This window comes from Alexandromys fortis, unplaced genomic scaffold, assembly GCF_014885135.2.
Source record: "Alexandromys fortis isolate MF-2015 unplaced genomic scaffold, M_Fortis_MF-2015_v1.1 scaffold_35, whole genome shotgun sequence".
Classification (NCBI taxonomy): domain Eukaryota; kingdom Metazoa; phylum Chordata; class Mammalia; order Rodentia; family Cricetidae; genus Alexandromys; species Alexandromys fortis.
The window spans coordinates 13,131,198-13,145,340 of NW_026067913.1; the positions used below are offsets into that span (position 1 = coordinate 13,131,198).

The 14,143-nt window shown below is 37.7% G+C and overlaps 1 protein-coding gene across 2 annotated transcripts in view; it reads left to right on the forward strand.

Annotated features, from left to right (window-relative positions):
* Nova1 (NOVA alternative splicing regulator 1) overlaps positions 1–14,143 on the forward strand; it is a 113,542-nt gene that overhangs the window by 96,936 nt on the left and 2,463 nt on the right. For both annotated transcript variants that reach the window (XM_050138817.1, XM_050138819.1), the window contains exons 4-5: positions 2,179–2,250; positions 13,531–14,143. The exon at positions 13,531–14,143 is cut by the window's right edge and continues 2,463 nt beyond it. In XM_050138817.1, coding sequence (XP_049994774.1) covers positions 2,179–2,250; positions 13,531–14,143 — 685 coding nt within the window. The remainder of the gene's footprint in view (positions 1–2,178; positions 2,251–13,530) is intronic.

Sequence of the window (14,143 nt, forward strand, 5' to 3'; positions counted from 1 at the left end):
GTAATTCTCACCTGTGTGAAATATGAAAATGTAGCTTCTTATCTAATCATCAAGCTTAATGATAAAGCCTTGTTATTTAAAGCACATTAATATAATTCAGAACTTTAAATTATTTATTTTATTCATAGAAGAAAGGGAGAGCAACCAAATTAGTAAGAACAATTTTGATGAATAGGAGTCGCATCAATTATTAATAGATATTCAGAATATATGAGAATCTTAAGGAGGAGTAATAAATTTTGACAGATCATCTGAATCTAAGTTATTACAAGTTCTGAGCCACATCACGTTACTGCTTTTCACATCTGTCTCTCTGCACTGTTTAAGCACCTCGCTGAGGGTGTGTGTCTGGAACGAGTGCTGTTATCCATCTCGTACTTGAGATTGATTCTATTCTGATGAGCGTGGACATACGGTATCTGGGTTTGGTATGACATGAACTTATATGGGAAGAAAGGAACCCTAGGTCTGACATCTATTTAGTCATAAATGTGGACTGAGTGTTGGACTTAGTGCAGAACACATGCTTAAATGTGTTTGACTCCACCCATAATTCCATTTTATTAAGCTAGGTTGAAAAAATGAAGCCTTTAATGTTGAACTCATATAACATGTGGTAGTGTGATGTTATTAAAAATGCCCCAGTATCCATTGCACAGAAAAAGTTCATATTAAAGTGGCCTTTAACGATGGAAAATAATGTTTCTCTAGAAAACTGACAAAAATTAATTATAAAGTGCCTTAAATAGAAAAGAAAAGATTTGGAACTTTGAAGGCCTGCCGAAGGCTTTACCCCTGACCTGGTAACATTTCCCGTTCTTTGTGTGACTTGAAAAATATCCCTATCTCAACACCACATGAGGTCGTCCACTTTTCCAATTGTTTTAAACTTTAAGAAAGAAAATGTTTCAAGGGAAAGACTTCTTGAAACACAGCTTAATGGTGCAGTAGTCTCACTGTGTTGGTGGAAGGCAGTGAGTTGACAGAGCCTTCAAATTTATCACCATCACTTTTATTCTTAACTGCTTTATCCAAATTGGCAGTTCTGACACCTTAAATACAGATATATGAACACTTTTATTTACTTTTTCTCAAACTTCAAACCTCCAAGGTTAGGCCTTTGTTTCTATTTCAGTAGTTTTGATGGACACGAAACAAGGTAATACATAATACCCATTATATAGGCTTGTCTAAGCTATAGAAAACTATCCCATTTGCCCATTAAGAAACACTCTTTTAAAGATCCCTGCCTAGCCATGATTTATGGTTAAGTGCAATATGATATGTAAACAAACATCTGAAGCCCTTAAACATTAAAACTGTCTTGTTAGGTGTTAAAGACCTCTGAAGACCCCAGGTGAATGACTCTGTGAACGTGGATGATTTGCTGTGTGTACATCTCTGTACATGTGTATGTGCTTATAAGTGGACAGAAAATTCAGTTCATATATCTGTGATTATTTTGAACATAGGATGACAATTATAATATATTATACTTTTTTCTATCTTAAATGTACCATTTAGCATAAATGATAAAATATGTAATGCTGCTAGTTACATGTTTATTAATATGAGGTTAATGTTTACATTTTCAGATGGCTCTAAGTTTGTTAAAATTAATATTTTAGAAGATAATGTGATATTAAGAACTCAGAACTGCAAATTAAATTGCTTTTATGTATGGATCCCTAAATTCATGTGGAATCAGCTTGGTGGTGGTGTTCAACTATTAAGTAGGTGGATACTTTTATGCCAAAGTAAACTTCATCTCACCCCTTCTTCAAATCTCCAACTTTACTCATTGATAGGAAAATGACTTCTCCAATTTTATTCATCTAACTTCCTGAATTTTCTTTGACATCTCTTTTCCCCGAAGCAGATTAGCGGGGAAGAAGTGGGCCTGCTGTCCATGCATAGGGGCAGGCTGCCTTTAGCTCTCATGTGAGTCACCATCATGATTTCAAGTCATGGATTTATTTTTACATGCTTATGCATGCATATTTACATGTATTAGTTACTCAGTTGATCTTAAATTCCATTAAATTTGAATGACGAGGAGAAAACTTTTGCCATAGGATTTTGTTCTCGTTATATTACATTTTATTTCGTTTTGTTTTGTTTAATGATCAGCTTAAGGCTCATAAAGGTTGATTTGCTCCTGAACTGCTTTGTTCCCAGACATTGCCATCTTCCCCAACTACCACCAAGTCCTCTCCATCTGACCCCATGACCACCTCCAGAGCTAACCAGGTACAGTATCATCCTTTCATCTACACCATACTTTCACAGCGATTGCCTGCCAACCGGAGAAAAGATGATGGTGGGTTAAGGATTTATTCGTTCATTCATATGTATGCACCATGATCAGATTTCAAAGAATCTAACAAATAAAGATCAATCATTTTTTTTTAATTTTACATGCATTTAACTTCATTAACAAATATTCAGGTAGTAGGTTTAATTGGAATTTTGGACTACTTCTTAACTGTAATCACTTTTCATAGCCCTGAGGATTAATTATTGAGTTGGTCTTTTTCATTTCTTTTAGTGTATCTTCCAAGAGTTTTTACAAATAATTTGGGCTTGTCCACATAGGTTATAGAATTGAGCAAATATATTTCTTTAAAGGTGAATATCATTTTATTTTTCGAGACCGGCCTTACTATGTAAACACAATCAACAATCAGCATTTCCAGCTTGAAAATTGCTGTCATTTTAGCATTGTTTATTAATTGCAGGCACAGTATATTTTCTTATTCACTTTCATTGCAAGAGTGTCAAACTTTGCAATGTGAATTATCTTATTAGTTCAATTTGACAGGTGTTTTGAAACTAAATATTTGCAGGTCAGCCTTCAAAAATGTGTTTGTTGAGTAAAATAATTCTTCAGATGTTCCAACACATTTGCATTTTATGTGAGTTGAGTTTTATTTAGATGAGAAGTACTTTATTATTTTCACTTTTCTTTTTAGTCTTTCTGAGATTATTTACATAATAATAACAGTTTATATTTTAAAATATTTTTTATTAGTTGGCCAACAAGGTATTGCTACATATGTTGCCCTTGGCATTCCACATATTTAATTTAAAGCAACCAGCATAATTTTGCTCATTGACAGATTCTAGTCATTTTTAACCTCACAGAAATAAAATGACAAGTAAATCTAGGCCATGTTAGGATGCTGGTCTACAGGTGGAGCTTGGTTTTCTTCTTATGGAATGAAGCTTCCTTTAAACACAGAGTCGTGATCCTGTCACTTTGGCCCTGAAACAGTTAGGACACATCAGAATGATGGATCCATCGCTTTTCTCTGGAGAACGTAGTGGTGTGCAGGTGAAAAGAGCATCCAGGGCTGCCCTCATGCTCCGGTGCCCTCTTGCTTAGGTCTGTGGCGTAGAATCTCACCAAGGAAATGCCTGCCTTTTGTTTTCGATGTCTCCTATGCTCCACTAGTGTTTGATTTCTCAGCAGAAGCTGGATAGAGGAGCACAGCATAAGCAAGACCAGTGATTTTTCTCACAGCAAGATGCTAAGTAGAAAAACAGTCGACGAATTTTGTCTCCGAAATTCAATATGTAGTTTACGTTTATGAACGTGGATTTTTATAAAAATGATTTCTTAAAAGGCCAACTAACCTACTTTCTTATTAATGTTTTATTTTACCCTCCATATATGCTTTCACACTTGCTTCTGTCAAATCTGCTATTGAAATAATTTGAAATATAGGCACTGTGTTATAATATTCTGTTTACTGTGCTTATACATTTTGTTACTCATACAGTTTCTTTGTTTTGGGGGGTTTTTGTTTGTTTGTCTTTTTTTCCTGTTTGTGTAAAAGAAGCATAGCTCCTGGGTCACATGAAGCACGTGATAAAAGAAGAACAGCAAAATCCTTATTTATTCAAGGAATAATAGCTCATCAATAGCATTTAGTTTTAGTGATTTGTAACACCTGAACTCCTTCGTGGTAGGTTCTCCCCAGATGGCTGTGACAAAGGAATGTAGTCCTTCTTTACTCACACCTTACGTGTCCTACACCCAGTCCTTTCTTGTGAATTGCCCTAGTTAATTTGCTGATTTATGTTTTTCTATAGTCCAGTTAGGAAAATATGGCTCAGTGGAACAATTTTAAACTTTATAGAAGGAAAATATCATATAGATCTATGTACTAATTTTAACTTAGTTTATATTTATTCAGCTATTATTAAATATGTTTTTAATCTTATAACGGATGGAAATAGGGAAAGTCATGGAATTCTGTTTTAGATTAAAAATTGCTGCCATGTACTATATGTTGTATGATAATCCTGCTGTAAAGGCGGGGGAAGAAATCTTTTCCTAAGAAAATTGCAATAAGCAAAACAAATTACAGTCAAATAACTAACATTTGTTTCGTTTTCTAATGAGTATTGGCCAAATGAATTTTGGTCAAGTTCTCACTTGAGATAGTTTGTGTTACTTACTGATAAGTAGAAAAGCACTAGTGAATGGTAAATATCCAGAAAATCTAGATAAAAACTGTAGGAGTAATTCAGAGCCTGTGCTTGCTCTGCAAAGCCACCATTGCACACTTTTCATCCTGCAGTTGTGTTCAGCCCTTGAATCTTATCCATTCAGCCGCCTTAGCATGCATGATTCCTTGAGTCCCATTCCGACTACACTGTTGTTCAATAGCAACTCCCCCAAAAAACTGCAGAACCACTGTGTGAGAAACCTAAAGTGATAGCGGATGTGAACAGCAGAGCAAACTGTGTGGTGAGGACCTTGTCTTTCCATTTGCCTTCTGAGTAGTCCCATGTGAAACTCATATGCTGGGGTTTCTCAGGGCGGGTACCGAAATCCCCGGCTCTCCTCACAGTGATGCAGTGGCGCTGAGTGTGTTCATTTAAAGGAAATGAGAAAAATCTTAGTCCTTAAAAGTAAATTACTTGGTAAATAGCTTATTTAAAGTGCTTGAGTTATCAACAATCTAATGCTAGTGTTGTCTATTTCTAACGTATTTCTGTGATCAAATTTACTGCCCTTAGCTCAGTTCTGTAGTCAGCATCTGGAGAGCACGCAGTTGCTCTTGCTTGGTAGTGAAAGGTCGCAGTCTATCAGGAAAAGTTGGTAAAGCTAACACTCCTACACTTTTATTTTCTTTTTATGTGTTTCATATTTTAAAATGAATGTTTGCAGCCCTTTTATATTTAGAATTTCCAAGTGAAGACAATATAAAGTTAAAAGAATTAGCTAAATTTTCACAAGTGTCCCCAGGAATTTATCAATTCCAAGATGATGCTTATTGCACTTGTCATATGGCCATGATTTTATAAGTGGTTTTATTAGACAGTCAGTGGTGACTGGTGATCAGGAGGGGGCACCGATAGCAGGTGCAGGCCTTCTCCACCATCATTCTTGCTGCTTCTTCTTTCTTAGACCATAGCCTTACACGTACTTCACTGAAACTGACACCATCAAAAGAGACCTTCCATGAGCTGATGCCAACAACACTTACTAGACCAGCTCTCCACACCCGCGCCCTTTGCCTTTTCAGTTATTTCCACAGTCAGTTCTCTCTCTGCTCAAAGTCAGTTATTTTGATTATACTATAGGTATATGCTTTCCCTATTGCTGAATGATATCCTCTCTTTAATTGTACCTTTTGTCAAGTTTTGACTCTCCGTGGACATATTCCAATCTGCATGCAGTGTTTTCTCCTGTCCTTTTAATTTAAATGTTGACCCTCTTATAGCTGTATGCAACATATTGTGAATATATTCACCCTGGGACTTCCCCTCCCTCCTCCCCTCCCATTCCTGTCTCCCATTTTAAACCACTGAACTGCCTTCTCGTTATCACTCTTTCCCTCACAAACTAATGCCTCTTCTAGTCCTTCATAGCAAAAGTCACCAAGTATCTCCAGTCTGTTTCCAGTGTTCTCTCTGTTCCTAAATTTACTCCAGGCAGGCTTTTACCACCACCATTACACCAAACCTGCAGTGAACATCAGTGGTAGCCACACTCCTAATTCCAGGTGTTCTCAGTCCACATGTTCATTGACCTGTCAGCAGTGTGTGTCCTATTTTGTTACATCAACTTCTATGCCTCCTGTGGTTAGTGTCCAGGATTCTACACCACCATGTTGATCCTGTTCCTGCTCTGTTACTGGTTCCTGCTCTTGTCCCCATCTCAGTGATGGAATGTCCTAGTCTTGTGAGCATCATATATTTTGCCTTTTATGTGCTGTTATAAGCAGAATGCATGCTTTTGGATTTTGTGCTGCTTTTGTACCTTACTTGTTACTGTATAAAAAAACATTTCTCAAAGATGCAGAGTCTGGAAAGTCCACAATCAAGATACTAGCATCTAATGACAGCTTTCTTGCAGAATATTCACACAGCAGAGGGTAAAGGGACAGAAAAAGAGATCAATATAATGTCTTCACGTGACAGAAGAGAGAGAAGCCCTTTCTGAAAACATACATAAAATAGCAATAGTAGCCTGTTTATGAGGTCAAAGCCCAAAAAATGTGGGCACTGTTGCATTGGGGTCAAGTTACAATACATGAATTGTGGAGAAGACAAAAGCTCTCCCCCAAACCACAGCAACTGTGAACTAACAGAATCTTTATGAAGGCTCATACAAGCTCCCTACTATATTTTAATGTTCATGGTTTAAATTTATAATTTTCCAAATATTTCCTAAAATTTAAGCTTCAGGTCCCCAATACCTTGAACTCACCCCTCACCGTACAATCCCAGACTGCCTGCATCTAACAAACTAACTGCTACCCTAAGCCTTCTCCTTTTAAACTTTATTCTCTTGCCTACATCTGAATGATTTAAACCAATTGTATGGTAAAAGCCAATGTACCCAAACTTGCATGGGCACTTGTCAGGCTCTATCTGCCTCTGAGCACACTGCTTCTTCTATCTGATCATGAGTTAGCCTCTCATTCACTCTGGACATTCTCACCACACAGTCGCTCTTTTTGTCAGACACTGGCGGCTTCTCCCACAGTGCTCTGCTCTTGCTTTTTCAGCATGTGAAATTCTAATCTCAGAGATCTGTTTGGTTAAAAACTTATAATGCTTCAAGACTGTTACAAACCACGTACTCGAGAAGACCATGTGACTGACTTGTAGTGGGCGTGTCCGGTCTCCCTCTCACCCCAGCATTTCTGATTGCATTGTTCATGCTGTTCTTTGTTCTGCTGTCCTGGGAGTGCCATGAACTTCATTACTAATACATCTGGTGTGTGCCGTGTGCCCATCACCCTTTAGACTGTTACATCATATGACATATGACATGTTTCTCCATGTTAGTCTCTGGTGTATAAAACAGAACCTGGAGCACAGTAGGATATGAAAAAGTACACGTCAAGTGACTCACATTAAGTAGAAGCTTTATAGAATCCTTCAAATGAAACTTTGCCCAGGAGTTGTCTCTAATAATGTAAACCAAATAGGAGAAATCGATTTATTGAAAAAACTTTAGACTTAAAAAATATTTGTCACCTTTCCTTCTATACATTCAGTGTATTATCTCTGATATATGAAGTGCTTCTCAATTCCTGTGGAAAAAAATAAAAAATAATCCAATAGAAAAACAAGTGAAAATCAAGAAAGGTAATTCACAGATAAAGGAATAGAAATGTCCAGTAAAAATATGTTCAGTTTTACAAGCATCAGGATGGGTAGCAGTGTGTGTCATGAGGTTATGCTTTTCCCCAGATAGATAATTTTATGTAAGTATATAAGATACACGTTTCAGATTTAGAAACTGTGTGTGTTTAGAAGTCAAATGTTGGCAAGTATACAGAAAGAAGCGTTCACACATGTTGGTAAAGGAAGCACTGTGACAAGCTCTTAAGGATCTCAGGAAGCTAAGGACTATTTGAGGTGTAGATTTCTAGATGCCTGAGCATGCAGCATTGTTTACATTAGCAGAAGCAGGAAGGTGTCCTGATCTTTATAGATCAGTTCTTGAAGGATTTCTGGTATTGCAGAGTGTTATGGGGGCAATGTATGAAAGTAATGGAAAAGATTTATTCCTGTAAACTGGTCTACAACAGCTCTTGTCTATAAACTAGAGAAAAGTGCATTTGTAAGAAACATGCCTCTCTTCTTAATGCTCAGAAAGTATCTGCAGTGTTTTCTGTTTGAATCCATTACGATGATGATAGAAATATGAAAATTACTGGCTTTTATTGCAATGTCTTTTCTCCTAAAAGTTAGCTTGGCAAAATGACAATGGATGAAATTTATATATCCATTCTGATACATATCATGTGTTAACTAGAAATTAGAAGTTTCTCAAGGGAAAGATTTACTATCATATGTGCCTCTGAGCTGCAGAATGCCCTGAATTATAGTCTTGAAATGAGCTAGTACATGTCAGGTAGGATCCCTGGGGAGAGACCTTTGTCCCAGAGGGTGTTCATTTACTGTATTAAAATGGCCATTTTTTCATGTTTTAAAATTATGCCAAATTAATTATTATATAATAAATGTAACTTTTATCTTTCATAGTTACCATATCAAAAGTGCTTGAGCCCAGCTTCATATCAAAGCTACTTTAAAGTTTCTAGTGTAATAGCTCCTGGTGGGGGGGACAATGAAACACATATATATTTGAAGAGTTTGATACCTACAAATATTTTAGTGTGGGTATTAGTTTAAGATTGAGAGACTTGCTAGTTAATATGATTTAAGGTACAAAGGAATATTATTCAAAAGGTCTTTTTCTGTCCGAGGTTGTGTTAGTAGACTTGCCTAACATCAAATATGGTTATATATCTTTCCCTGGAGTTATTTAAATGCAGATTATATGCTTTTTAAGATTTTTTTGCACTGTTGTTGCCAAAAATTGTGGAACTAGATTAAGTAGATGCTTTCCCCACATGCCTCCTTCGTTGCCAGCACTTCACTGTAATTGTAGGTGTGGTTGTGTACACACACACACATGCATGTTTATAACATGGCCTTACAGTGGTTAACTTCCTGCTCCAATTCCTTTGGTGATTTTAAAAGTCGTATCTTTTCCCCCTTAATACTTTATTGATCATTATTCATTCAATCTTTGTATTTTCCCGATCTGGATGAAACTATATAGTTCTACAATGCAAAGTACTCTCTCTTTAACTCTCAAACCTTTTCTAATCCCCAGAGCTCTCTTCACTCATCAGCTTGACATTTTCACTTTCGTGTCTAATAGACATGTGAAGTGAAAATGTCCAGAATAGGCCCCTTTCGGGCCGCACGTCTCATCCTTTCTCCCCACCGTCTACATCAGTGACATCACTCTCTGACTCGGGTCACAGCTACTTTCATGCTTCACTTTTTCGGGCTTTTTGTTTTGTTTTGTGTTTTTTTTTTTTTTTTGGTTTTTGGTTTTTTGTTTTGTTTTGTTTTTTGAGGTTTTTCAAAACAGAGTTTTGCTCTTGTAGCCCTGGCTATCCTGGAACTCTTTCTGTGGGACCAGGTTGGCCTTGAACTCACATAGATCTGTATGCCTTGGCCTCCCATAGGCTGAGATTAAAGGCATCACTGCCACCCAGCTTTTTTTTTTACTTTTTTTGTTGAATATTGAATTCATTGAAAAATAATAAATTGAGAGCCCTAATTTGCATATCAAAAAACTAAGTTTTTCAGATGCGCTTTTTTACTAACCAGGATTAAGAATTATTTTAGTATTTATGTACCCAAATGGATGTGGGGGAGACTTTAATAATAATAATAACTGTAGGCTTTTTTTTTGATTTAGCCTGTGAGCACTGTAAATAGCCCTTCTTCTATAAACAGAGCTTCAGTTTAGTAAAATCAGATTTCTTTAAAAAGCAGCAAGACTACCCTAAATTATTCTGACTTAAAATAGATTTCTCTGCCATATTGTATCATTTTACAACTTCTCTGATTCCCTGCATTTGGCTCTAGCAGCTTTCCCTTCTGTGTAACTGTCCCCGGTCATACAGTAACTGTATAGCTTGTGCTTGTCACCCGCCCCTCCTTCCTCCTGCACCAAGCGGTGCTGTAATGTGACTTTTAAATTAATGTCATTCACAGAGAAGAATGCTTTAGAAGCATCCCATCAAATAAGTGTATTAACCTGTATTTTCCTGCTTGTAGGAATGTGGTGGAAACTGTTGTTCACTTTATCTCACTTCCCGAGTCGCACAAACAAAAGAGGTTCGCTGTCTCCCTTTCCTAGCTTAGCTTATAGAAAGAAGGGAAAACGAAGTGTGGAAAAGAAACAAAATGAGGTACAAGCTTTATAATACTTCTAGGGACACCTCCGCATATGTATCAGGTATAGGTTGAGTTTCAAGCGCAAAGCTTGTAGCAAGAGGGAGGGGCCTTTGTGGGACAGTTATACTCCTTGAGTGGGTCAGTAGACGCCCACTTAGAGCCATCCTTTTACTTTTTATCCCTCTCACCACTTAATCAAATAACGTTCAGTGCTACACCTCTGAAATCCATCTGACTACATCTTCATGGCTCACCTAGGCTAACCACTAGCTTTTACGAAACTCTAAAACATGGTGGAAAATAAGTGAACACATAGGAAGGAGGCAGATGGTCTGTATTTGTTTGTCTATGACAGGGATGGATTTACAACTGACTAAAATCTGGTTAGTGTTGGCTCCAGGGATTTTCTGATAAGATTTAAACATCACTGTACTTAACTTTTCACCACTTCAGTATATACATGATGTAAACTAAAATTTTAGAATTTGAGAATTATAAACATTCCTATTAATTTAATAAACCAAATTCAGGGACTAGAGACACACAGTTAAGTGTGCTTTCTACTTTTGCAAGGGACCTGGATTTAGTTCCCACAACCCCAAAGAAGCCTTAAAATTGCACCTCCAGCTCTGGAAGGTGTGATGTCCTCTTCTGGCCTCGGCAGGCACCGCATGTGCACGGTACAATTACACACAGGCAAACAAAATACACACATAAAACAAATTAATCTTTTTGATTAAACAAGAATGAGCCCAGTGTCAGGTGTTTTGTACATGCACATACACATGTCTCTCTGTGTCAGTGGCTGATCATCTTTTACATAATTGTATTCTTGTACAAATGTATCTTTTGCTTTATTTCTTTGATGATTACCCATGTGTAACTTAAACCAGGTACAAATAGGAACAGTAAAGTCAGATAGGATGGTGACCTTCAGGAAGATGCCTTTTTGTGCTAACATCTGCGTAGGAGAAATAACATGTTGTGAAATATAGGAACAATGACACTATAGGGTATGAGGTGTGGTTATTTTTCCAACCGCTTGTGTGCTACCCTAGACTTCAGCAGGTGAAACACATACATGGACAGAAAAGTCAGAGTAAAGAAAGAGAAAAGCTGCCAGTCAGCTAGAAGTCACGGGAGAGCAAAGGCAAAGACAGATGAACAGTAAGTACGGGCTATACTTAGGAGCTCACAGCTGAGGTGTGGACTGAGTGAGGGATGCCATGACTGTTTCCCAAGGCAGGAGCCCTAGAGATGATGAAGCAGGTGAGAGCAGTTGGGGCAGAGCCTAGAGAAGCTTGCAGACTGCGAGAACCTGGGTAGTTCACTACAGGGTTTTCCTAGGAAGAGTTACTGGAGAATCTTAATAAACTTTTCTCAGGATTTTCATATGTGTGATAAAACTTAAGGTTTGCTCTATTTCATCTTTATAATAGGATAGGGTGTGATTAGGGTTAGCATTACAATTAATTTTTTTATTAATATTTTTATTAAAAATTTCCACCTCCTCCCCGCCTCCCTTCCCCCTCCCCCCTCCCCCCACTCCCCACGTCCCACTCTCCTCACCTCCCTCTCCAGTCCAAAGAGCAATCAGGATTCCCTGCCCAGTGGGCAGTCCAAGGTCTTCCCCCCTCCATCCAGGTCTAGGAAGGTGAGCATCCAAACCAGCTAGGCTCCCACAAAGCCAGTACATGCAGTAGGGTCAAAACTCATTTTTTTTAAAGACAAATAATTTTCAGAGAAAAGTCTACTAAAATTAATAATTATTAAAAAAATTCTAATATGATCCATAAAATAAAATTAACGTACTTTAGAATTTTGAATATATTTGCACCCTTAGAAGTGATTTTTGTATTTGTGTTCTTTAGATTTCAATAATTAAGTTATTTTTATGAAAGGATTAAATAAAATGAGACAATATTTTCTATGTGTAAAGGAAATCAAGCCCTTGTGTAAGATGTATAAACACACTCAAGTGTATGCACTCTGGGACATGGATGTATATGTTTCCTGCTTGCTGCATTCAGGAACAGAATGACCAGACCTCACAGACTGCCTTTCAAATGTCCCTAGTGGATCTGTGTTCTAAAGGCAGCAATGATGATACTTGCTGAAAATTAGCTAATCAAGTTCAGAAGAACTCAGCTACAAAAACTAAACTTTCACTCGGATTTTAGAGATGCTTTAGCCACCCTTTCTAACCTCCATCCCACATGGAGAACAAAGACGTTACTTCAGTGCCCTGTCAGTGACCGCAGTCTGGTTTGAAGTGCCCGGGGAGGGGTCATAGATAGAGATGGGATGTCAACAAATCCAAGCTCAAAGTCAATATCTTGTTTCAATTTAAGAGTTTATGGACATGACACATTCGTACACTCATACACACCATTTCATTGTGATGAAGTAAGGCCAGGTGTGCTAATTCTTGTGGCTGCACACTCAGTGTAAATGAACAAAATGGCCACGTTGGACTGTTGTAAACACCGGCGACGACAGTCATTTCTCCTCAGCACTTGGTGACAAGGCAGCAAGCACTGCTTCTAAATATAGCTGTGTCTTCTAAAGCAGCAGCTCACACAGTCAGAATGTTCAGGTGATGTAATATTCAAATCCTCTTAAGAAACATTTTAAATATTTATTACTAACTTGGTGATCATTTTTTATAAAGTTAAATGACTATATGTCCAATTGAAAACATAAGATACTAATAATAATTTTACTGATCTTTACCTCTAAATATAGCCATAAAAATAGAATATTTGTGAATAACCCAAAATGACTAGGTATTAAGGAACATGAAATTAATGTTTTGAAAGGTTTAAGTGGTATTTTCTTCTGCTGTCTTTGGTAAATTTGCTTTCATAATTCTCTACTGCCTGTTTATGTTTCTCAAAGCAGAGAGTTTCTTTAGGCTGCAAAGGATGAAGAGTCAGCAGCCACATTACAAATTTTGAGCTACATGAAAACATTCTCATTGATGTATAGTTATAAGTCCCTGTGTTCTGACATGCTGGCATTTCTCCATAGACTGTATTGCAAAATGCAGAAATTCCAGGAACTTTTTGTTTAACAGTTTTAACTTGAAGATCGCTTTTTTCCTTTGAAAACCATCATTGTACAAGGTAGTTTTATTAAACTATGATAAAAGTCACTTTAAAGTTGTGGTATTTCGATCTTAATAAATTACGTTTAAACTAATTATCAATTTATTATTGTACTTTTTCTAGGTTAGCAAAGTAATATAATGTATGTGCACAAAGCAGAAGTATTATTTATACGTATTTTTTTTAATTACAGGTAAAGATTATAGTTCCCAACAGCACAGCAGGTCTGATAATAGGGAAGGGAGGTGCTACTGTGAAGGCTATAATGGAGCAGTCAGGGGCTTGGGTGCAGCTTTCCCAGAAACCCGATGGGATCAACTTGCAAGAGAGGGTTGTCACTGTGAGTGGAGAACCTGAACAAAACCGAAAAGCTGTTGAACTTATCATCCAGAAGATACAAGAGGATCCACAGAGTGGCAGCTGTCTCAATATCAGTTATGCCAATGTGACAGGTCCAGTGGCAAATTCCAATCCGACCGGATCTCCTTATGCAAACACTGCTGAAGTGTTACCAACTGCCGCAGCAGCCGCAGGGCTATTAGGACACGCTAACCTTGCCGGCGTTGCAGCCTTCCCAGCAGTTTTATCTGGCTTCACAGGCAATGACCTGGTGGCCATCACCTCTGCACTTAATACATTAGCCAGCTATGGATATAATCTCAACACATTAGGTTTAGGGCTCAGCCAAGCAGCAGCAACGGGGGCTTTGGCTGCAGCAGCTGCCAGTGCCAACCCAGCAGCAGCAGCAGCCAATTTGTTGGCCACCTATGCCAGTGAAGCCTCAGCCAGCGGCAGCACAGCTGGTG